Here is a 25804-nt window from a genome sequence, read left to right on the forward strand (position 1 = left end):
TCTTTAAATTCTATTGAGAAACTCACCACACACATTAATGGTCAATGCCTGTTATTTATTGAAAGCCATTTGTTTTCTGAAGAACTACAGCTTGCACTTGAAGATAGCTTAGGCCTAATTCTTTTAGTAGTTAAAACATGATGGCATGAAATGAGCCTTATTTCCCTCAGTCACTTTGTTACACAAAGCTAAAATGATCCAGACATGGATATGCATTAATACCCTACAGATACAGTAATCACACGCCTCTGAATTACAATATTGTTTAATCGCTCGTACTGTAGGAGGCGCTGTGGCGATATTTAGTCCACCGGTAAAACCACTGAAGAAGACATAAAGACGACTGGAGAACTCAGAAGGTGAGTTTAATCTGTTTTAGATTTTTTTTAAGCTGTTTGTATGCTTGTTGTTTTTTATGTTCATGATTTTAAATTGGCTTAAATTAAGCCTTTCCTCTCCCACCTGCCTTATGAAAAATAACCATGATTTTGCTACAGTAACCATAACAAATGTCCTGTTGTTTTACTACAGTAAGTAACCATGTTTTAACTTTAACCATGATTTTGTAGTGAACAGTAGTTACTATACTAACACAATGCTTAATGTTCAGTGCTAGATGCTTATAATTTTCACAGTTTTGGGAGAAATTAGTAGAAAGCAAGCTTTTACAACGTTATTTATGGCTATTTTAGTGTTTTTAGGTTGTACTTATTGTATTAATTATTGTTCATTTTAATGGATATCGTTTGAAGAGTTGCTTAACTAAATTTCGTTTTTTGACTGACAATAAAGATCAGTCAATCAATATGAGTTACATGTAATAATGTATTATAATATTTGATAATATTCCTGCTCTTTGCTGGCTCAATACTAAACGTGAACACTCCTAATCTCTTTTACATCTGAAATAAATGTTTCTGAATATTCTCCAAATTTTGAGTTTAAATCACTGTAAGTCCATTATCAATGCGTGTTTATAGTAATGATGATGTGTTTGTCTTCAGATGTTGACCATGAAAGCGCAGATGGATGTGATCTGCTGTAAATCAGTAGGAACTGATCTGTCCATGCTGGATATTGAGGATTTCATCAGTGAAATCTGTCAGCTGAAGAAAGAGGTGGCGTCACTGGAGGCAAAGCTGAGAGAAAGAGGAGACAAACCCAACAGAGAGGTTTGAGCGGCTCATCATTTCATCCTTCAGCTCAATCAAACCAAAGTTTTGTTAGCTTCTCACTTCATATGCACATCTCAAATTAAGCCAGCAGCAATATATGCCATCAAATCACCAATACAGTGTATCCGGAAAGTATTCAAAGTAGGGCTGGGTATTGACACAAATTTCACAATTCGATTTCGATTCACAAGCTTTCGATTCGATTTTCGATTATTTTCGGTTCAATTCAATATCGATTATTTTGGATATGTATCAGGTATAATATAAGGAACATTTTCTCAAGGAAAACTAATCTCTGAACTAATGTTGTAAACTATGGGAGTCAGTTGATACTACATTAGCCTACTAAGGTAAAAATTAACTGATTTGTATACAAACACTTAAATTACTCTAAATTATGTTTTTTTTTTATATATTAATAAAGTTATAATATTAACTTTACAATTACATAATCATAATTCTACTCCAATTCGGGTTTTTTTTAATATAAACATTTAAAGGGTGGCTGTCATAAAAACTTGCCAGATTTATTAAATATTTTAGAACATTGACAATGAATAGGCCTATCCTATGTAATGTGGTGCATATAATTAGCAAAATGCTCCTCTCTAGAGTTAATTTTTCTAGCTGACTAACGAGTTTATGGACACTGGAATGTTTTTTTCTGAGGTAACTGTGACGTTACGTGACATTGTTTACTTGTAAGCCATTTTACTTACATCTTTCTGCGGTTGAAACACTGATTGAGCGATTCTGTGTGACATGATACGGATTTCGGTAAGTTGTCCTGTAACTTTTAACACACTTTCAGAAGCTCCTTCGTGTTTATTTTGCACTGTTACTGGTATTAAGGCGGAAGAGAAGATCCGTTCATGTTTGCTCCGCGCTGCTGGTTCTTTTGAGCTGAGTTGCAGCAGAGCGATCTCGCGCCACAGCGCCAAAACGGTATTTATGTTTTTGAATTTCGTAAAAAAAAAAAAAAAATAGACTAATCGACTCTTGGGATTTAAAAATCGATATTGTTTTGTAAAAGTGAGAATCGATTAAAATGGAGAAATCTATATATTTTACCCAGCCCTAATTCAAAGCGCTTCACTTTTTCCACATTTTGTTATGTTTCAAAATGGATTCAATTCATTATATTTTTCCTCAATTCTACAAGCTCTACCTCATAATGACAAACTGAAAGTTGTTTGTTTGAAATCTTTGCAAAATTATAAAATAAATAAAAAAATCACATGTACATAAGTATTCACAGCCTTTGCTCAATACTTTGTTGAAGCACCTTTGGCACCAATTACAGCCTCAAGTCTTTTTGAGTTTGATGCTACATCGTACATAGTTTGATGGATGGGAAGCCTCTGTGCATACGGTTTGAAGTCTAGGCTCTGGCTGGGCCACTCATGGACATTCACAGAGTTGTCCCATAGCCACTCCTTTGTTATCCTGGCTTTGTTATCCTGTGTGCTTAGGGTCGTTGTCCTGTTGGAAGATGAACCTTCGCCCCAGTTTGAGGTTCAGGGCGCTCTGCAGCAGGTTTTCATCAAGGATGTCTCTGTACATTGATTGATACATTGATTTCATTTCATTCATTTTTTCATTTCTCTTTTATTCCTTTCATGAAAATGGATTATTTGTACAAGGCACATAAAATTCATTTGAAGTTTTCCTTTACATTTCCATGATCAGAAAGGAGCAGATGGAAGAATAATATTCTTATATTTATCTGCCCCCTTTATAAACATAAATAGTAGATGGCATTAGCATTGATACATTGACTAGTCTCCCAGTTCCTGCCGCTGAAAAACATCCCCACAGCATGATGCTGCCACCACTATGCTTCACTGTAGGGATGGGATTGGCCAGGTGATGAGCGGTGCCTGGTTTCCTCCAGACGTGACGCTTGCCATTCAGGCCAAAGAGTTCAATCTTTGTTTCATCAGACCAGAGAATTTTGTTTCTCATGTTCTGAGAGTCCTTCAGGTGCCTTTTGGCAAAGTCCAAGGGGGCTGTCATGTGCCTCTTACTGAGTAGTGGCTTCTGTCTGGCCACTCTACTATACATGCCTGATTGGTGGAGAGCTGCAGAGATGGTTGTTCTTCTGGAAGATTCTCCTCCAGACGCTGGAACTCTGTCAGATTGACCATAGGGTTCTTGGTCACCTCCCTGACTAAGGCCTTTCTCCCCCGATCGCTCAGTCTGGCCGGCCGGCAGCTTTAGGAAGAGTCCTGGTGGTTCCAAACTTCTTCATTTACGGATGATGGAGGCCACTGTGCTCATTGGGACCTTCAATGCTGCATAAATGTTCCTGTACCCTTCCCAAGATCTGTGCCTCGGTACAATCCTGTCTCAGAGGTCTACAGATAATTCCTTGGACTTTATGGCTTGGTTTGTGCTCTGACATGCACTGTTAACTGTGGGACCTTATTTAGACAGGTGTGTGCCTTTCCAAATCACACCCAATCAACAGAATTTACCACAGGTGAACTCCAATCAGGCTGTAGAAACCTCTCAAGGATGATCAGGGGAAACAATTTTGAGTGTCACAAACTTTTCACATTGTCATTATGGGGTATTGTTTGTAGAATTGAGTAAAATAGTAATTCATTTAATCCTTTTTGGAATAAGGCTGTAACATAACATGTGGAAAAAGTGAAACGCTGTGATTACCAGAGATAACAGCTGAGTAATGAGGCTAATATCAACAGATTGTTCTTTATTTGTGTTTATCTGTGATGTGTTCGTCAGGATCTGGAGAAGGTTTCAGTGTGTGTGACTGATGGGACAGAAGCTCAGGATTCAGTCTGGAGATCCAGAGACACAAAGGACTCAGAGCTCAGCCTCACTTTACTGTGTTATACTGACGCTCAGGATCATGGATCCGCTGATCAAACCTCAGACTGTAATGGTGGAGAACATCAGATGCTGCAGACGCCACTGAAGATGTGCTCCGTCAAACTGGAGGACTGCAGCAACCTGATAGAGAGCAGAGGAGACGAAACCACCGCAGACGAACAACAACACAACCACGAGGAGGAGGATGATGGGATTGATGACAATGGGAACGATGGGACAGAAGCTCAGGATCATGGATCCGCTTATCAAACCTCTGACTGTAACGCTGGAGAACAGCAGATGCTGCAGACGCCACTGAAGATGTGCTCCGTCAAACTGGAGGACTGCAGGAACCTGATAGAAAGCAGAGGAGACGAAACCACCGCAGACGAACAACAACAGAGCTTTAAGGAGGAGGTTAAAGAAGATGAAGAACAGAATGATGTTGAGGATGAAGATCAGAATGATGTTGAGGATGAGGATGAAGATCAGAATGATGATGTTGAGGATGAGGATGAAGATCAGAATGATGATGTTGATGATTTTGTTCCTTCAGGTATGTTTCTTCCTTTTATGACCAGATATGCTGAATTAACTGAATTACAAATTTTTAATTGTAAATATTTTATGTATGTTCTGACCTAAATTTGTGTAGCGCAGCATTTTTCACAAGAGCTGCCTTTTCTGTTGCATATGAGACACAGCTACTAGTTTGAGCTGCACAGTGCGGAACGTTTATCTGCTCAGACCAATAATAGGCAACACAGCGCGAGCTCAGAACAGTTTCACTAGCGGGCCAAACTTGATCACTTGACACCGCTACTACCACTGATCTATATAAATTACTAGATTGCTCATGACTTCATAAAAACTGAAGCCACTGTGCCACTAAGTCAGCAATTTATTAGAGCCCGACCGATAAAGGATTTTTAAGGCTGATACCGATACAAATATTTGGGGATTTAAAAATCCGATATTCCGATATATACACTCACCTAAAGGATTATTAGGAACACCATACTAATACTGTGTTTGACCCCCTTTCGCCTTCAGAACTGCCTTAATTCTACGTGGAATTGATTCAATAAGGTGCTGAAAGCATTCTTTAGAAATGTTGGCCCATATTGATAGGAGAGCATCTTGCAGTTGATGGAGATTTGTGGGATGCACATCCAGGGCACGAAGCTCCCGTTCCACCACATCCCAAAGATGCTCTATTGGGTTGAGATCTGGTGACTGTGGGGGCCATTTTAGTCCAGTGAACTCATTGTCATGTTCAAGAAACCAATTTGAAATGATTCAAGCTTTGTGACATTGTGCATTATCCTGCTGGAAGTAGCCATCAGAGGATGGGTACATGGTGGTCATAAAGGGATGGACATGGTTAGAAACAATGCTCAGGTAGGCCGTGGCATTTAAACGATGCCCAATTGGTACTAAGGGGCCTAAAGTGTGCCAAGAAAACATCCCCCACACCATTACACCACCACCACCAGCCTGCACAGTGGTAACAAGGCATGATGGATCCATGTTCTCATTCTGTTTACGCTAAATTCTGACTCTACCATCTGAATGTCTCAACAGAAATCGAGACTCATCAGACCAGGCAACATTTTTCCAGTCTTAGACTGTCCAATTTTGGTGAGCTTGTGCAAATTGTATTCTCTTGTTCCTATTTGTAGTGGAGATGAGTGGTACCCGGTGGGGTCTTCTGCTGTTGTAGCCCATCCGCCTCAAGGTTGTGTGTGTTGTGGCTTCACAAATGCTTTGCTGCAGACCTCGGTTGTAACGAGTGGTTATTTCAGTCAAAGTTGCTCTTCTATCAGCTTGAATCAGTCGGCCCATTCTCCTCTGACCTCTAGCATCAACAAGGCATTTTCGCCCACAGGACTGCCGCATACTGGATGTTTTTCCCTTTTCACACCATTCTTTGTAAACCCTAGAAATGGTTGTGCGTGAAAATCCCAGTAACTGAGCAGATTGTGAAATACTCAGACCGGCCTGTCTGGCACCAACAACCATGCCACTTTCAAAATTGCTTTCTTTCCCATTCTGACATTCAGTTTGGAGTTCAGGAGATTGTCTTGACCAGGACCACACCCCTAAATGCATTAAAGCAACTGCCATGTGATTGGTTGATTAGATAATTGCGTTAATGAGAAATTTAACAGGTGTTCCTAATAATCAGAGGTGTCAAGTAACGAAGTACAAATACTTCGTTACCTTACTTAAGTAGAAATTTTGGGTATCTATACTTTACTGGAGTAATTATTTTTCAGCCTACTTTTTACTTCTACTCCTTACATTTTCAAGCAATTATCTGTACTTTCTACTCCTTACATTTTAATAATAGCCTCGTTATTTCGGCATGTTTTCATTCCGGCTTGTCGTCAAAAAAAAAAAAAACCTATCCAGATAAATCGTGCCATCCGGATAGAGTGAATTTGATTGTGGTTGGATGAGAAGGATAAACACAAACCATTCCGACACCCTATTGGGTTGTAGGCGATCAATCACGCCTGCACCTGCACAAATCACACACCATGTTGCCAGATAGGGCGGGTTCTCGCCGAGGAGCACGCACTTTCAGCCAATCAGCGATCAGCAGGCAGACAAGCTCATTTATGACTTTAGCCGGGTTTTTAGCGCAATAACTCGTAGCTGTATATTCCAGTGATCACTATGACAGGGGCATAAATATACAGTAAGTTGTATCTACAGTAAAGAGTGGGAAAGTGACTCAACTCTCAAACGTGAATTACACCTGTGACTCGAAGACTCTTTATAAATATAACCATGACTCCTGTCCATCGTCATATACACACTCAGGACATCTGCAACTTGCAACCCTGACAGCTGCTGAAAGGTTTAAATCAACGATTAATCCGTTTGGACTGTGCTAAGTGCATGTGCCATGTACTTCACGAAAGACGTACTGTAGTTTTGTCAAAGCAAAGTGCAACACAATGGTAAACGCATTGTTGTTATTTTTTGTTGGCGGATTTATGTTCAATGAATTACGCATTTTGACAGTGGTGTGTGCATTAACGTGTGAAATGCCTGTTAATTACATTGCTTTTTCCAATCTCTATATTGGGCACTTTTTGCATGTAAATTGGCTTCTTCTTCTGGCTTATTGTTGACATTGTGTTTTTCTGAGGGATTGCCGTTTAGACAGTTTCTACCTGACATAATATAGTCATATTTGATCCGTTTTACTGGGAAATAGATTTTTTTTTTAATCATCAATGTTATGTTTTAAGGAGATAAAATGATAACTTACTTATCAACATTGATTGGTATGGCAATAAAATAATATCACATTATTTTGGCAGTTAAAGTTTTGGGATTTTTTTGAGTGACTAGTTGCCTATAAGTATTGTAAAGATGCAAAAAGTCAAAATTCAGTGGCATGTTATCAATAACCATTTTTTGAATATAAATGTACATTTGGTGAGTTTTTGGGCTGGAAATCGTCAACCCAATCTGGCCACACTGATCACACATTCAAATAATGGTTATTGATAACATGCCTCTGAATTTTGACTGTTTGCTCAGTACACATGTGGTTCTTTAATGTATTTGCATTGTCCTAAAGTGCGTTGATTTTCAATGGGAATATATGCAGCTGAAACGGGTAGCATATGCATCTAAAAAATTTAAACATTAACTTTTTAATATAACATTATAGTCATTATGGCCTTTAGAAATTTTTTTTTGAGGAGGTGGGGTATGCACTGTGGCGCGGCCTAATCTTTTGTCCTTAAAGGGATACTTCATCCAAAATGAAAATTCTGTCATCATTTACACACCCTCAAGTTGTTCCAAACCTGTATGAGTTTCTTTGTTCTGAAGATATTTTGAAGAATGTTTGTAACCAAGCAGATTATATGCAACCATTGACTGCCATAGCATTTTGCCCCTACTATGGCAGTCAATGGTTGCATATAATCTGCTTGGTTACAAACATTCTTCAAAATATCTTCAGAACAAAGAAACTCATACAGGTTTGGAACAACTTGAGGGTGTGTAAATGATGACAGAATTTTCATTTTTGGGTGAACTACCCCTTTAATGGCATATATTTCCCCTTACATTACTTTTACTTTTATACTTTAAGTAGTTTTGAAACCAGTTACTTTTACACTTTTACTTGAGTAAAAAGCTTGAGTTGATACTTCAACTTCTACAGAAGTCTTTTTAAACCCTAGTATCTATACTTCTACTTGAGTAATGAATGTGAATACTTTTGACACCTCTGCTAATAATCCTTATATATCCATATATATATATATATATACAGTGAGGAAAATAAGTATTTGAACACCCTGCTATTTTGCAAGTTCTCCAACTTGGAAATCATGGAGGGGTCTGAAATTGTCATCGTAGGTGCATGTCCACTGTAAGAGACAATCTAAAAAAAAAAAAATCCAGAAATCACAATATATGATATTTTAACTATTTATTTGTATGATACAGCTGCAAATAAGTATTTGAACACCTGTCTATCAGCTAGAATTCTGACCCTCAAAGACCTGTTAGTCTGCCTTTAAAATGTCCACCTCCACTTCATTTATTATCCTAAATTAGATGCACCTGTTTGAGGCACCTGCATAAAGACACCTGTCCACCCCATACAATCAGTAAGAATCCAACTACTAACATGGCCAAGACCAAAGAGCTGTCCAAAGACACTAGAGACAAAATTGTACACTTCCACAAGGCTGGAAAGGGCTACGGGGAAATTGCCAAGCAGCTTGGTGAAAAATGGTCCACTGTTGGAGCAATCATTAGAAAATCGAAGAAGCTAAACATGACTGTCAATCTCCCTCGGACTGGGGCTCCATGCAAGATCTCACCTCGTGGGGTCTCAATGATCCTAAGAAAGGTGAGAAATCAGCCCAGAACTACACGGGAGGAGCTGGTCAATGACCTGAAAAGAGCTGGGACCACCGTTTCCAAGGTTACTGTTGGTAATACACTAAGACGTCATGGTTTGAAATCATGCATGGCACGGAAGGTTCCCCTGCTTAAACCAGCACATGTCCAGGCCCGTCTTAAGTTTGCCAATGACCATTTGGATGATCCAGAGGAGTCATGGGAGAAAGTCATGTGGTCAGATGAGACCAAAATAAAACTTTTTGGTCATAATTCCACTAAACGTGTTTGGAGGAAGAAGAATGATGAGTACCATCCCAAGAACACCATCCCTACTGTGAAGCATGGGGGTGGTAGCATCATGCTTTGTTTTTCTGCACATGGGACAGGGCGACTGCACTGTATTAAGGAGAGGATGACAGGGGCCATGTATTGCGAGATTTTGGGGAACAACCTCCTTCCCTAAGTTAGAGCATTGAAGATGGGTCGAGGCTGGGTCTTCCAACATGACAATGACCCGAAGCACACAGCCAGGATAACCAAGGAGTGGCTCTGTAAGAAGCATATCAAGGTTCTGGCGTGGCCTAGCCAGTCTCCAGACCTAAACCCAATAGAGAATCTTTGGAGGGAGCTCAAACTCTGTGTTTCTCAGCGACAGGCCAGAAACCTGACTGATCTAGAGAAGATCTGTGTGGAGGAGTGGGCCAAAATCCCTCCTGCAGTGTGTGCAAACCTGGTGAAAAACTACAGGAAACGTTTGACCTCTGTAATTGCAAACAAAGGCTACTGTACCAAATATTAACATTGATTTTCTCAGGTGTTCAAATACTTATTTGCAGCTGTATCATACAAATAAATAGTTTAAAAAATCATACATTGTGATTTCTGGATTTTTTTTTTTTAGATTATGTCTCACAGTGGACATGCACCTACGATGACAATTTCAGACCCCTCCATGATTTCTAAGTGGGAGAACTTGCAAAATAGCAGGGTGTTCAAATACTTATTCTCCTCACTGTATATATACAGAAACACGTAAAAAAAAACTTAAACAGATTTCCCTTTTTTGTAGTTATTCATGATCCCTCAGCCTCTCTAATATAGGGTTGGGTATCGTTTTGATTTGAACGATTCTGATTCTGATTCCGATTCTTAGTTTCGATTACGGTTCTTTTCGATTCTCGATTCCGATTCTTTGAGGGGTGGAGTCACAACATGTCACAGGCTCATTTCACAGAGGAAAATTGTATTTTGATTCAATAATGAGTTTTAGTTTTGGGACTTTCTCCGCTGGCATTTTCACTTGCTTTGCTGGTGAATGGAGTTTCACACGAGTCCTGGTTTAACAATAGCATTGTTATTTTATTACACTATTAATAAAATTATTATTACACTACAATCACTTACCTGATTATGACGAGGTGGGATAATGTTAGTTCACCCTGAAATTAAAATAAAGCCATCTTTTACTCACCCAGCTGTTGTTCAAATGCGCGTGTTCCTGTGTGTGCGCACTCCAATCCGCATTAGCCTCATGCAATATTGTCATGACAACCGGTACACAATATTCACTTAAGGAGGTTATATTATTAGTATTATTTCTTATCATATACGTTATAGAAAAGACGAGAATTGCGTTTTTTTCTATTGAGCTTGATTTCTCAAAATGGTGCATGTGTGTGTGTGTGTGTGTGTGCTTATCCTGGGTGCAATGACAACAGTGCGAGTTATTATAGTAGGCATGAGCGCCGGCGGCTGCTGACGGCTCATAGTGTACACAGAGGAGCGCGCTCAGAATAACGGCCGAGCTCAGTGTTTTGACTGAATAATACGGTTTCTTTCTCGCAAAACCTTATAGTGTGCCTCCTGAACACTTTCCATATGGCGCGCGTCTCCCTGTTGCGTGATACATTTGTTTATTTTTTGTAATGTTTTAGCTGATCGCCATTCACTGCCATAATAGGAAGGAGCGCGTGCAGGAACAGTATTTTAAATGTCATAGGACATAGGGCACTGGGACAACATCAGGGTAAGTAAAAGAAGGCTTTATTTTCATTTCAGGGTGAACTATCCCTTTAATAACGTTGGTTAGCGCAGGGTTGCCCGAGGAGGACAGACCTGCGCAGCATTTCAAACACGCTACACTCGTTAATTTATACACCACATATTTGTAGTGCATCCTCCCGTGCAAGAAATAAGTTTCTCATATGTGTTGCACTGTGCCGACCCAGGCTTTTTTTTTTTTAAAGTGAAATAAAGCCACACTTTTGAGCGCCGCTTACCGTGCTCCATGGCTGAAACAGAACAAACGGGCGCGGCAAGCACTTCCGAAAACTTGCGAGTTTGGAACCGATGATCGGAATCGAAAACAAAATTTCTAAACGATTCCAATGGCATCGTTATTTTTTAAACAGTTCCAAGTTGGAACCGGTTCTCGATGCCCAACCCTACTCTAATATAATATGATAATGCAGTTTAAAAATGAACTTGTTTGTTTTATTGTTACAACAGAACAGAGGAGCATAAAAATATATTAAAGTTCTGATAAATAAAATGTATAAAAATACAAACTTAACCCTTAATCATCCCTTGGGGTCCAGCTGACCCCACTGGACTTTTCCTCCATTTTTAAAAAGTGTTCCCTTCATCTCAGGGCCATGAGACTGTGACTTTTCATAAATAATCTATCTAAACATGCACAAAAAATCTGGGCTTGATTTGGTTGTTCTAAAGGTGTGTAAAAAAAAATGTGCCGTTTAAGTCCCTCTGGGTCAGATTGACCCCACATTGAAAATGAATGGGAAAGTGTAAAAAATACATTTTTTTTTTCACTTTTTTTGTCAAAAAAAATTAACTAAATCCAGTATAAATCTGAAGATTTCCACATTTATATCAAGGTCTGGTCCTAGAGCATAAACACAAAGTAGAACGAACTTTCTATCTCATACACACACACGTACACACACACACACACACACACACACAAACACACACAAGTGTGTGACTGCAACAGAGAGTATTTTTATTGAAATTGGCAAATAAAATCATCAAAACTGGCATAAATCTGAAAGATTTTCATACATAAATGAAGTACTAATACTAGAGCACAAATGCAATATGGAACAAGCATGTTCACACACACACACACACACACACAAACACAGGTGTCTGGAGCATTTTTTTGGATTTTGGCAATGAATGGGAAAATTTTAAAAATGCTTTTTTTTCACGTTGTTTGTAAAAAAAAATCAACTAAATCCAGTATAAATCTGAAAATGTCTACATTTATATCAAGATCTGGTCCTAGAGCATAAACACAAAGTGGAACGAACTTTCTGTCTCATACACACACGCACACACACACACAAACACACACGTGTTGTTGTATTGTAGTTATTAATACGAAGCCAGGCACAGCAGATGAACGGTTACATGTTTTCTTTATTTCTCGTCATTAACACACACGCACACACCTCGTGCTCATCCTTCTTTTTCTACTCTCCTTTTTTTCGTATTTCCCTCTTCATACCTACTTCCCCCTAGTGGTCTCAGTAAGTATTACACTGCATCACAGGACACCACATCTTCCCCATTACGTAAAACAATTTCACGTATTACCAATTAACGCAACAATTCTAGATTTCCAATCTGAACAAATAAACGTAAGCTTTCGTCTTATTACAACTAAGTTCCTTTACAGTAGTTAACAACTGTAATTACATCCGTTCACATCTTCATTCATAATTCCAACAGAATTACGGAATCATAACATGACTATATTCAATCTCCCTCTGCGCTATACAGTCAGTAATTCAAACCACTGCATGCTCTTATTTAGTCTCATAATCTTTCAACCAAAAAGGTGGTTTGCACTGTCGAACCGAACGTCTTTCTGTGCTCTGTTCAGTGTTGGGAACATTTGCAACTGAAGCCTCAACAGCAGTCTGATCTGAGGTCGGCTTCAAGACCTCTGGAACCAAAGACAAGTGAGAAGAGTGCCACAGTCTTCCATCTGACAATCTGTAAGTGCTTGGGCCCACTTGCTTCTCTATTTCCACTGGCTGTGTGAACTTTGAATGTCCTTTGGGAACATGCGTTGGTTTGCGTACACGCACTCTATTCCCCACCTGAAATGTAGGCACTCGAGCCCCACGTTTCGCATCAGAGTATTGCTTCATTTTGTTTTGACGAATTGACACTCGTTGTCTGACTTCCTGGTCCCGTGTGTAGCTGGAGTGAGATGTGAACACAGTAAGTTTGGTTCTCATTTTCCTACCGTACAACAGTTCAAATGGTGAAACACCAGTCATTGCATGTGGAGTAGAACGATACGTTTGCAAAAAGTCCAAGACTGCTTGTTTCCACGGTTGCTTTTGCAAAATGGCCATTTGCACACAGTCCTTAAGAACCTTATTGAATCTTTCCACAGCCCCATTGGCCGCAGGATGGTATACAGAAGTTCTGATGTGTGCAATGTTTCGTTCGTCCAAGAAAGCGGTAAAGGCTGAAGAAATAAGTTGTGGTCCATTATCTGTTACCAGACATTCAGGGTTTCCATGCCTACTGAAAACAGAATTCAGGAATCCAATGACTACAGGTGTTGTAATGGAAGGCGTAAACGCAACTTCAGGCCATTTTGAGTAATAGTCAGTCAACGTAATAGCATATCTACAGTCATGAGCAGCTGTCTCAAAAGGTCCTACTATGTCCAAACCCAACTTCAACCATGGACCGTCAGGAAGAGGCACCGGCTGTAATGGAGAAGCATTAGTCTTTGCTGTCCTGTCTGACTCCTGGCACAACGAACATGCTGCAATCTGAGTTTGAACCATAGCGTCGATTCCTGGAAACCAATACAGCTCACGCAACCGCTGCTTGGTCCTTACTATGCCCTGATGATTCTCATGTGCTAAAGTAACCATGGTTCTGCGCAATGTCACTGGCACCACCAATCTTGAACCCCGGAACACTAGATTGTTCGTCACACAAAGTTCATGTCTCATTTTGAAGTACGGTTGCAGCGGGGAATCCAGAGCTTTTGCTGAAGCTGGCCAACCCCTTTCAATCTGATCACGCAGGGCAGAAATCTCTGAACATGCCATAGAAGCAGACTCAAACTCCTTTGGCGTAACTGACGTAAGAGACATTGACAGCAACGCAACTAACTCAGGTTCTGCGTCCGAGTCCATGTCTGTGGTAGATGGCAAGGGCAGTCTTGAAAGACAATCAGCTGTACAGTTCAACGAACCTGCACGATAGACCACGTCATAATTAAAGCATAACAGGCGCGCAGCCCATCTAGCTATGCGCATTCCCGCCCTGTCTGCTCCTTTCGTACAGAGAAGTGTCGTTAGTGCCTGATGGTCAGTTCGTAGTGTAAACTTACGCCCCCAAAGGTAGGTCCTCCACTTCTCCACCGCCCACACGCATGCCAAAGCCTCTTTCTCCACTGTTGCATACTTCCTTTCAGTCTGAGTTAAGGATCTGGAGGCAAAAGCGACTGTCCGCTCTGTGTTGTCTGGGTGAATCTGGGTGAACACTGCACCAAGACCATAATCTGATGCATCGGTAGAGATAATGGATGGTAAATTAGGGTCGTACAATGCTAATGCTGAACTTGCAACCAACAATTGCTTCACAGTGACAAAGCAGTTCTCCGTTTCCTCACTCCACTGAAATGGTCCCTCTTGGCGGATACATGCACGTAAGGGTTCAACTACGGTAGCATAATTGGGTATAAATTTATTATACCATGACAGCATACCCAGGAACGAACGTAGGGTTGGCGCATCCTTAGGAGCTGGAGCTTGTACAATTGCTTGTAAGTGCTCCGTATCTGGCTGAATTCCTTGAGCTGTAACCAAGTGTCCCAAAAAGCGCAGGCTCTTTTGCCTAATTTGACACTTTTGTTCGTTCAGCCTTAAACCAGCCTGCTTTAGTCGGCTCAGTACAGTGTTCAGCGCAACATCGTGTTCCGCTTCTGTGCATCCAAAGCAAATGACATCATCGAGGTAGTTCTGCACGTTTGGTACACCTTTGAGTATGCACTCCATCATCTTTTGGAATGCCGACGGTGCTGAAGCCAAACCGTATGGTACCCTGCAAAACCGGAACAGTCCTTCATGCGTGATAAACGCTGTCAAATCACGGCTCTCAGGATGTAAAGGCACTTGATGATACGCACTCTCAAGATCGATTGTGGAGAAAACTGTAGATCCAGCTAAAGCAGTCAATAATTCCTCCATGTGAGGCAGGGGGTAACTGTCTATTATTACAGCTTTATTTGGTTCCCTGAGATCTACACACATTCTTATGCCACCAGTCTTTTTCATTGTAACCACAATCGGTGACACCCATGGAGATGCATCTATTCGCTCTATAACTCCAGCAGAAAGTAATCTGTCCAACTCAGTGGACACGGCTTTTCTCACAGAAAAGGGAAGGCGTCGTAATTTCTGTCTTACTGGCATGGCTGAAGCTGACACTTTGACTTTATGCATAAACCCTGCAACACATCCAACTGAGGGTGAATCCACTTGAGTAGAAAGCTGCAACACTGGTTCCGAAGAGCAAGATGTGGAGGTTGTAGCAGGATCTGGCAGTATTGTATCTCCTTTAATGCACAGTTTAAGAGCTGTTATGAGATCCATGCCCATTAATGCAGTTCCTTTATCCACCACATAGAAGTTCACTGAGCATTCGCGGCAGTCTTTTACTACGGTTGCGTGCAAGCAGCCGATCACATGAATTGGAGTACGCGAATAAGTGACTAAACATGCTACAGGTGGCTGTAAAGGTACTTCCCCGAAGTAATCATCATACATGCTCTTTGGCAGAACTGAGACAGAAGCACCAGTATCAACAGTCAGTGTAACAGGCCTCCGAACCGCGCCAGCTTCGACTTGAACAGTACAATGGAGTTTAGCGCTTACATCCCTATCTTGTAATAACAGTAGCGTGTACTCAGGCATTACTACTTCGTGCACTGTGTGAGTTTGCGTCGATCTACAGACACGTGCAAAATGTCCTTTTTTCTTGCAATTTTTACAGGTTACCTTGGCTGCTGGACATTCAACCGCATTTGCAAGATGTTTATCTGATCCGCAGCGAAAGCAGGTACGTGAAGTCACCGTCCGAGGCGATGTGAATGAAGCAGTGGAGCGCGCGCCAGCCGTTCTATTTTTAGATCCCCCAGCGCCGCGTCCATGTACTTTTGCGTTTCTTTGCACATTCACAGTCTGAACGGAAAAGTTTGTTATTGCTTTAGCATACTCTCCAGCAGATTCGACTTGTTGTGCAATTGTAATAGCATCCGCTAATGTTAACTTATCATGCAGCAAAAGTTTCTCTCTGATACGCGGATTAGTGACGCATTCCACCAGCTGGTCACGAATCATATCATCTTCATTTGTAAACTCACAGGTAGACGAAAGTTCTCTCAGTGCAGCAACATACTGGATTATAGGCTCACCAGCTTGTTGAGTTCTTTTCCGGAATGTGTGTCTCTCCATAACCACGTTCAACTTGGGTGTAAAATGAGCATGTAAAGCAGTAATAGCAGCGGCCATTGTATCGCCCGTTTCTGGTAAAGTGTAGAATATTCTCTGCCCCTCCGTGCCCAGGCAATGTAACAGAAGGGCTCTTTTCCTGGCTTCCGACCATTCCTGTCCTTCAACGTCGATCACTAGAAGATAATTCTGGAACATCCGCTCCCATGTCTTTAAGGGAATCGCAGGATCGCCCGGAGCAGGTAAGAAGAAGTTAGGAAATGGTGCAGACGATGCCATCTTTCAGCAATAGTGGGTCGCCTCGTCGCCAATTTGTTGTATTGTAGTTATTAATACGAAGCCAGGCACAGCAGATGAACGGTTACATGTTTTCTTTATTTCTCGTCATTAACACACACGCACACACCTCGTGCTCATCCTTCTTTTTCTACTCTCCTTTTTTTCGTATTTCCCTCTTCATACCTACTTCCCCCTAGTGGTCTCAGTAAGTATTACACTGCATCACAGGACACCACACGTGTGTGTGACTGCAACAGAGAGCATTTTTATAGAAACTGGCAAATAAAATCAACAAAACTGGCATAAATCTGAAAAAATTCCATACATAAATGAAGGACAAATACTAGAGCACAAATGCAACATGGAACAATCATGAGAAAGAGAGGGAAAAGGGCAAATAAAAGAAAGATGAAAGGCAGCTTAACTTTTGCATAACTTCCCTATGGACCTCTATTGGATAATGTAGTCATTGCACTCTCTTTCTCTTTAACTATAATTCCTAAAGTTTTCCACAAACCTACAGATGGCGGTATTCTATCCCTAACACATAGAGCAATGTCCAAAAACTATTTATATTTATTTAAGATCATCATTCAAGTGATTTTTTTCATAAAAAAAATCATTTTTAATGAGCCAATTTATGACATAGTTAAGTATTTGTGCAGTAAATAGGTAAAAAACTACCAAATACCCACAAAAACACAGCATAAATGTATAGTTGAGAAGTAAATAAAAAAAATGATATATAGTTTTCCATGTAAAAAAATTATATTTCCTTATGCAATCGCTCTGTAAAAGTTTGGGGTCTATCTGAGCCCAAGGGACTCAAACGTAAACCCTACTTGAGGGACGATTAAGGGTTAAGATATGAAACTTAAAAGTCCTTTGGACGAAAACACAATAACAAAAACAAAACAAAAAATCTATATAGTATTAAAAGATTTGGTAAGCTTCATAAATATAACTGAGCAAGACTGGAAAAAAATATTCAGTTTAGTTCTGATAAATAACAACAACAGCAAAATATAAACTATATACAGTATAAATATGAGTTACCTTATAATTACAATGTCAACTTGCTTATCCCTTTACATGCACTCTTTTATTCTATCCATCAAGCTACAACAAACCATTTTCAATCATCATTTGCTGCCTGCCTTCTAAAATCTACTACTGATGATGCAGTAAATCCATTATGTGACTCGTTAATGCTGCGTCTGAACGAAGTCAGCAACACGCTATCATTCACTCAAAGTGCCTAACTTACAATGCAGGGACTGAAACTACAAATATACTAGTTATAAATACAGTAATCATTACTTTATGTAGGCAGAAAAAGTTTGTTGTGATTTCCAAGTGCATTAATGTTAGCGGTCTTCCACTGAGAGCCATGGCATTAGCTAGCTTTGTGGTTAGCTAAAGTCTAGCTTTAGAAATGGACTGCAAAATATTGTAAAACATACTTTTTTCAAAATAACGGGCAGGGGAGATGATACGTCTCATGCTGTCAAACTGTCACGCTATTAAAAAATCTTATTCAGTCACATTGCCTGAGTTAAACTGACAGTCAGTCAACTATACTGTAACAACCTAGCGTAAGCTGATTCCGTTTCACTCTTGGCTTACATGTAACAGCAAAACTGGACTTGGCAGTCACAAATTTTGTCATACTTATTTGAGTTAAGAGAACTGATGGGGATGTTTTTTTAATGGTTATTCAAGCAATGTATGTCTTGTGACAGTTGCCACCTTACCATGCACTTCACGGATGACCTGTTGTGAATGTTCGCGGCGCGCAGCTTGACTCAGCTGGATCAGCTGTGTTGCCAACCTGCACGTTGTAGAGCGCCCTCTGGTGGACAAACTATGAAACGCCAACACTCATAATGTGGTTGAGCGTGTTTCGTCAGTTTTTTTTAATTTTTTATATTCAATTATCGGCCATCATTAATGCCGATACCGATAGTTTGGAAAATGCCCAATATCGGCCGATAATATCGGCCCCGCAGAAATATCAGTCAGGCTCTACAATTTATATATATATATAGTTTTTTTTAACGGAAATGGTGGTGCATTGAACACCCTGTTCTGAAAAATTTAGAGGTTTCCAGCCTGAACTGCAGGACAAAATCAAATCGGGCTGGGTTTACCTGGTATAAATACGTGTTTAATACTGCAAAATACGCTCTGTTACAGTCACTGCCCTTACTGTCCAGAATATAAGAGACCATCCCAATCGAGTGAAGGGATTTGTGTAAACTGTGGTTCCTAATTATTGTGATCCAACATTTGCCTCGCATTTCAGGATGAAAAGACAAACATGTCTTCTAATATCTTCAATTGTTACGTATACCGAGCTGCAGCAGACTTTACTTTACTTGGACCCATTGTGCGAGCTGTCTCTTTAATACCGCGTGGTTTATATACATGTTGCTGCTGATTGGGCTGACATTACTGACACACCCACCAAACAAGAGAAAACGTATCTCAAACCACCATTGCACATCGTTTCCAGGAAACATGTCGTTAAACCTGGAAACCGTAGCAAAACGTTGTGCACCAGTTTGAGCTTGAACGTCCCCCTGGTTTCGACATAACAAAGATAATTTCCACATTGAGCTTGTCTATTTCTGCAATGATTTGATTTGAGCAGCGCAGCTGTGCCACATCTCGTGGGTTCCACTGGATAGGATAACAAAACCATTTTAACGCAACAACGACTACATCATCACCGCATCTCGTGCGCCACTGTGCAAACTTTTTATTTACAATCGCCTCATTGGAGGCACGGCACTCATTTTCGCTTGTCTATGCGTGTTCTGATGGCAAATGTCAATGGCGTAAACCGAACCCCACAGAAACGCTACTTATTGGCTGTTAGCTTATCACTTGTAGAACGCTCTTTTATCAAGGCATATTATAGGCTGTTTATGGTCCAGGGACGACGCTTCAGTTGTTTATGCTACCAAACTTTAAGGGAAATTAATGCTCACTCAAACACATCTGGTACTTCACCGCCTGCTGCCACTTTAGAATGCAATTCTGATGTGGAAACAAAGAAAAACATTGTGCCATGAACGAACAAGTTATAGAAGGCTTTTCAGTCCACAAATTACCAACCTTCACCATGGATTTAATGTAGTAATGCTAAATGTAACCATGGTATTGTGGCAGAAATAGTCAAATGTTTATTTATTTCAGGGTTTGTACAACCTTGAGAGTGAAATTCAACCACTTTTCAAGGACTTTGAAGTAGGAGTTGCACACACTAGTCAACTAGTTGACTTTAAAGGGTAACTAAACCCTAAACCAACTTTTTTTAGTTAATGATCTGTAATACTGGGGCTTTATTAATGCTGTTCATTGATTCGAGTTAATGTTTTAACATTTGAGTATAAAGTGTTTTAATTCTATAAAATATGGTGTAAAACCGCCAAAGTGCTGCCCTCTTAAGGTTGAACGGTGGCTACTGCAGTTGAATTTTCCTATTGGACGCTGAGGGTCATCGTGACGTAGGATGGTACCTCCAACGGCTCACTATCCGCGCCCCTGGCACGAGCTCACCACACCCTCAGAAATGTTTCCCCCAATCACATGATGAGAACGGCTTCACTCCAGTATGAACTGTCATATTACATGAAGTGGAAACATTATGAATGAAACTCACTTGACACTTGCTTTACCATTGTATTGAAGAAAATACGGTTAAAAAATAAAGTTGTCAATACACGTCAGGCTTTTCTTGCGATATTATTGCCGCCTGTCATGTGTACAGATAATTTTCATACATGAGATGCGCTTTCAAACCCTGACACGCAAGTGGTTGCCGCGGACGCAGTAACGGACAACAATACTGTAACGTGCTGGCGTATATAGTTTAACTTATTTGAGGAAATCTGTTTATAATAGGCTTTTAGGTCTGAACAGCTCTGCTGTTTCACTAGCATCGTCGGCATCGGGAGTTAACGCAGTTTGAGCCAGCGGCTCGCATTGATAAGGCTCTGCGTCTGTGTCTGCAGACAATCCACCCTCCTCCACTTCAGGTGAAGGTAGGAGAATGACCGCTCTGCTGTAAAGCTGGTGTCACTCCAGTCATTCTCCATCTCTGCGACTCGCGAGTCAGACAGCTGTCAATCAACCCGTTACCGCGGGTCTCAGATGCACACCCTCCGCTCAGCTCCGCCCTCGGTTCATCCCCTCTGTCTCCGCTGGGCTCTGCCCACTTTTCCAGCATTTTTCAAAATTTGCCAGTGGGTGGAGTTAAGCTCTGAGCAGGGGTTTAGTTACCCTTTAATGCTCTGCCATTACGCTTTAAGCTTTATGTTGACTACTCGCCGGCCATGGCCTATAGAGGGCGCAACAGATTTATAAGAAATCTTGAAGTCCACTTTCATGTTCTGTTTCCAAACAGTTAAAATGACAAATAAATGCAGAGCAGTCCACAGGAAATGTTTGATTATACTATCTTGATGCTCAAAATCGATTAGGAGAATGCACGTTTTAAACCACTTATTGTACACGCAAGTTAGCCGCCGTTCTAAACTAATGAGTGCTGCATTGTAACGCACACACATACAGACAGAAGTGTGCATACACATAATCATTCAGTAGTGCAGAAATGTATCGTCAACGCTGTTCTGTGATTTTATCAATACAATAGCTTATAAATTGAAAACTTCTAGCATATATTTCTTAGTACCTAAAACCCACAGCTACTTGTAGAGAGATGCTGCCAGGTAGAAATAATTTGCAAGCGCTCTCTCTCTAATGCATTCATATAAATGTAATCTTTACTCTGATACTTTATATGTATCTGATTTAGAACAAGCAGAAATCTTCCATCCTCACACCCCGGGTTTAAATTGTTTGACTTGTTGCCATCAGGCAGGCGTTACAGGTCCATCAAAGCGAGGACAAAAAGATTCAAGGACAGTTTCTTCCTCAGAGCCATAACCATCATGAACTCTAATATGCACTGATCCCTGTCTGCTACATACACATTAAGTCTCAGGGTGCTATTTTTTACAGCACTCTGCCTTCTGTAAGGCGCTCATCTATAAAGCACACACTCCTACCTCTGTAATAAACACAGAGATGTTAGTCAAGTGATAAGAATAGTTGCTCAAACGTCATTTAGAATAGTAGACCCGTCCGAATAGGGCTAAAGATTAAAAATACCCCTCCCCTCACTCAAATGTTCAGCCCTGCTGATCAAAATTCACATATTGAATTTACAGAAAAAGTTATTTAATATGTCATGCCCATTTTGTTCCTTTCAGATGGCGACGCTGGTTCATCTTCTGATGGAGAAATGGCCACTACATCCAAAGACAGACGGGCAAGGAAGAGATTCTCCTGTGGAAAAACATTCAGAAAACAGGAAAAGTTAGCGAAACGTGAGAGAAAACACACAGAACAGAAAGACTTCACCTGCAAGATATGCGACATCAGCTTTCCTACCTCAGAAGAGAGGAGACTTCACGCAAAAGAGCACAGCGTGAAGAAAGAGTTTCGCTGCGAACAGTGCGGGAAGGAGTTTTTCACCACTCCTCTGAACATGAGTGCTCACATGAAGACACACAGCGAAAAGACTTTCCAGTGCAGTGAGTGCGACAAGTATTTCCGCACCAAACAAAATCTTTCGAAGCATAAGAGAATCCACACGGGGGAGAGGTCGTACCAGTGTCCTCACTGCGAGAAGAGCTTTAACATGAGATCGACTCTGAAGAACCATCTGCGCATACACACCAATGAGAGGCCATACAAGTGCAATCAATGTGAGAAGAGCTTCAACCAGCTAGCCCACCTGAATAAACATCTGCCCATACACACCAATGAGAGGCCGTACAAGTGCCATCAATGTGAAAAGAGCTTCAACCAGGATTGGGCTCTGAAGAACCATCTACTCACACACACCAATGAGAGGCCGCACAAGTGCCCTCACTGCGAGAAGAGCTACAGACAGGGACCGAGTCTGAAGACCCATCTACTCACACACACCAATGAGAGGCCGTACAAATGCACTCAATGTGAGAAGTGCTTCAACCGGAGTTCGACTCTGAAGAAACATCTACTCACACACACCAATGAGAGGTCATTCACATGCCCTCACTGCGAGATGAGCTTCAACCAGGGGAACCATTTACCCATGCACTCCAATGAGAGCCTGTCCCAGTGTCCTCACTGCGAGAAGAGCTTCAATTTCGGATCGGCTCTGAAGAACAATCTACTCATACACACCAATGAGAACCCCTACAAGTGTCCTCAATGCGAGAAGAGCTTGAAATACGAATCCAGTCTGAAGACACATCTACTCACACACACCACTGAGAGGCCGTACAAGTGCAGCGAATGCGAGAAAACCTTTAGAACCTCCACTCTTCTGAAGTCACACCAAAAAATACACTCTGAAGTCAAACCGTATAAGTGTTCACACTGTGAGAAACGTTTCCATTATTCCAATCACCGCAAAAACCATGAGAGGATTCACACCGGAGAGAAACCGTACCTGTGCTCCTACTGCGGGAAGAGCTTTGCTAGTCCATATTCGTTCAAAGTTCATCAGAGAGTTCACACGGGAGAAAGACCGTATCCCTGTAGTGATTGTGGGAAGGGTTTTTATAAGCTAAGTGACTTAAAAATACACAAGAGGACCCATACAGGAGAAAAACCTTTTAAATGCTCACATTGTAGCAGGAGTTTCAATCGAACAAGTGACCTGAAGATCCATGAGCGATGGCATACAGGAGAGAAACCTTACCGCTGCTCCATCTGCGGCGAGAGATTCTCTTTTATATGGGGTTTTCAGACTCACCAGAAGAAACACGCTGCCTCAGAATCATCATAGCTTCATCATGACATTGTTACGGGAACGTTATTCTATGGTTGTAAAAAAACTGTGGCTGTGTTCGAAATCGCCCCCTATACCCGGCACTATTTGAGTGAACATCCATTTGTAGTGGTGTCCGAAACAATAGTGGATGTTTTTGAGTGCACTCATTCAATCCCACCATGCACCGCAATAACGAGTGTACAGTAGATGTACGCGCTGGAGAATATGCTTGTTCGATGCCCGATCGGCGTATGACAGCAAAGTCCCGCGAGAGCATTTCGAGAGCAAAACGAGAAACAACTCCTTATGCTTTTGAATCGCTCTCAACCAGATGGTGTAGTGTACTCTCAATGCACTGTGAGAGCCGCGTCCTGAATGAATGAACTTACCGCTGTCCGATTCGCCCTATGTACCCTCATTCTCCATTACTCCACTACTCCAAAAACCAGCCAACAAGCTTAAAGTTAACCCTATAACTCTTTACTTGTGTGGCACTGAACTTACTTGGAAAGGGGAATAATAAAGTAACTAATAAGCATTTAATTAAAAAAAAACAATAATATGTATATAGTATAATATATATATATATATATATATATATATATATATATATATATATATATATATATATATTATAGTAGGCCTATATATTTCATACTTTATTGTAGGCTACTATTTATATTATGGGCGTCAGAAGCAAAAAATGTCGGTGGGTCCTTTAACAGAAACATTTTACTGGAGTAGATGCAATTTACATAAAAATATATTTAAATATATCGGCTTGTTTAAACGTCTGGTTGAGGAAGACACACCTACGAAATATACAATCTTCATCAGCAGCAATAGTGTAGGGGTAAGACGCATGGCATTAAGATTTGACGCAAATTGATCAGAGGTTCGAATCTGTCTTTTGCCAAACTCGCACTGATCCTTTTTTCCATCATATATCAGATCGGAAAGGAATTTATTTTCCATGAATATGAAGAAAATATTAGAAAAGTGAAAATAAAGCTTCTAACGTGTTTAATCAGTGTTTATCAGGGTATGTAAACACTAGACGTGCTCAATTAGAGACGATATAAGTGAGTGGGTCCAATATCATTGGTCTTAAAAAGTGTCGATGCCATCTCCTGGCGAAACGCGGGAATTCATTCAATGCACGGCGCGACTCTCACAGTGCATTATGGGTATTCTCTAGCCGTCGAGCATACATCGGTTGCAAACTCGTTATTGTGGTGCATTGTGGGATTGAATGAGTGCACTTAATAACGTCCACTATGGTTTCGGACACCACTAAATGGCTGTTCCCTCAAATAGTGCCCACAGCTGAATCAATCATCCATCCATCTTCCGAACCGTAGTGGTCCAGCCCAATATCATGCATACAGGGATAAATTATCCTTTTTAAGATGATTATTATATTGTTTGATTAAGGTTACATGCTAGTTTCCATAGCAGAGTTCAGGATAAATCTTTTCATTATTACTGGAGCTGCCAAACAGCAAGCACAAACTGCAAAAACGGCAGCCTTTCCGGCGCACTTAGTGTCCGAAATCACTCACTCGTTTTCGAAGTGGACTATATCAGTGGACTAATGTAGGGAATAGTGAATGAGGGTATAGGGGGCAATTTCGGAAACAGCCTGTGTCTAGAATCAGGGCTGCCCAAACCTGCTCCTGGGGGGCCACTGAGTTCAGCTCCAACCCTAAATAAACACACCTGAATCAGCTAATCAAGAGGTGTCCAAAATCGCCCCCATACCCTAAAATAGGGCAATATTTGAGGAGACGGCCATTTGTAGTGGTGTCCGAAACCATAGTGGACGTTATCGAGTGCACTCATTCAATCCCACAATGCACTGTGATGACAAGTGTACAAGCGGCAACACATCCAACCAAGCTGTATTTGTGTTACCAAGTTTGAAGTGTTTTATTCTTTCATTCATGATTTTCTGATTTCTAAATAAAAATCTGTAAATTAATATTGTTTTTGTTTTTAAATTATATTTCTAATCTCACCACACACATTAATGGTCAATGCCTGTTATTTATTGAAAGTCATTTGTTTTCTGAAGAACTACACCTTGCACTTGAAGATAGCTTAGGCCTAATTCTTTGAGTAGTTATTTACTGAAAAACATGATGGCATGAAATTAGCCTTATTTCCCTCAGTCACTTTGTTACACAAAGCTGAAATGATCCAGACATGGATATTCATTAATACCCTACAGGTACAGAAACATTGTCTAAGGTCACACTCAGTTTTTGGGCTTGACAACCGCATTTACTTACAGGTTT

The 25804-nt window shown here is 40.7% G+C and overlaps 1 protein-coding gene across 2 annotated transcripts; it reads left to right on the forward strand.

Annotated features, from left to right (window-relative positions):
- The first annotated feature begins 294 nt into the window (after window positions 1-294).
- Window positions 295-25486, forward strand: LOC307123570 (uncharacterized protein). Of its 2 annotated transcripts, XR_013816177.1 has the most exons (5): window positions 301-359; window positions 1005-1172; window positions 3924-4566; window positions 21955-23665; window positions 25341-25486. XR_013816177.1 is itself a non-coding variant. In XM_079812129.1 (4 exons), exons 2-4 carry the CDS (start codon window positions 1005-1007, stop codon window positions 23520-23522), a joined length of 2379 nt encoding a protein of 792 aa, XP_079668255.1. In that variant the 5' UTR covers window positions 295-359; the 3' UTR covers window positions 23523-24052. The 2 variants fall into 2 exon arrangements, 1 of the variants encoding a protein (XP_079668255.1); XM_079812129.1 differs by lacking the exon at window positions 25341-25486 and having other exon boundaries at window positions 295-359; window positions 21955-24052.
- Window positions 25487-25804: the final 318 nt, after the last annotated feature.

The sequence above is a fragment of the Gobio gobio genome, assembly GCF_949357685.1.
Source record: "Gobio gobio genome assembly, chromosome: 3".
NCBI lineage: Eukaryota > Metazoa > Chordata > Actinopteri > Cypriniformes > Gobionidae > Gobio > Gobio gobio.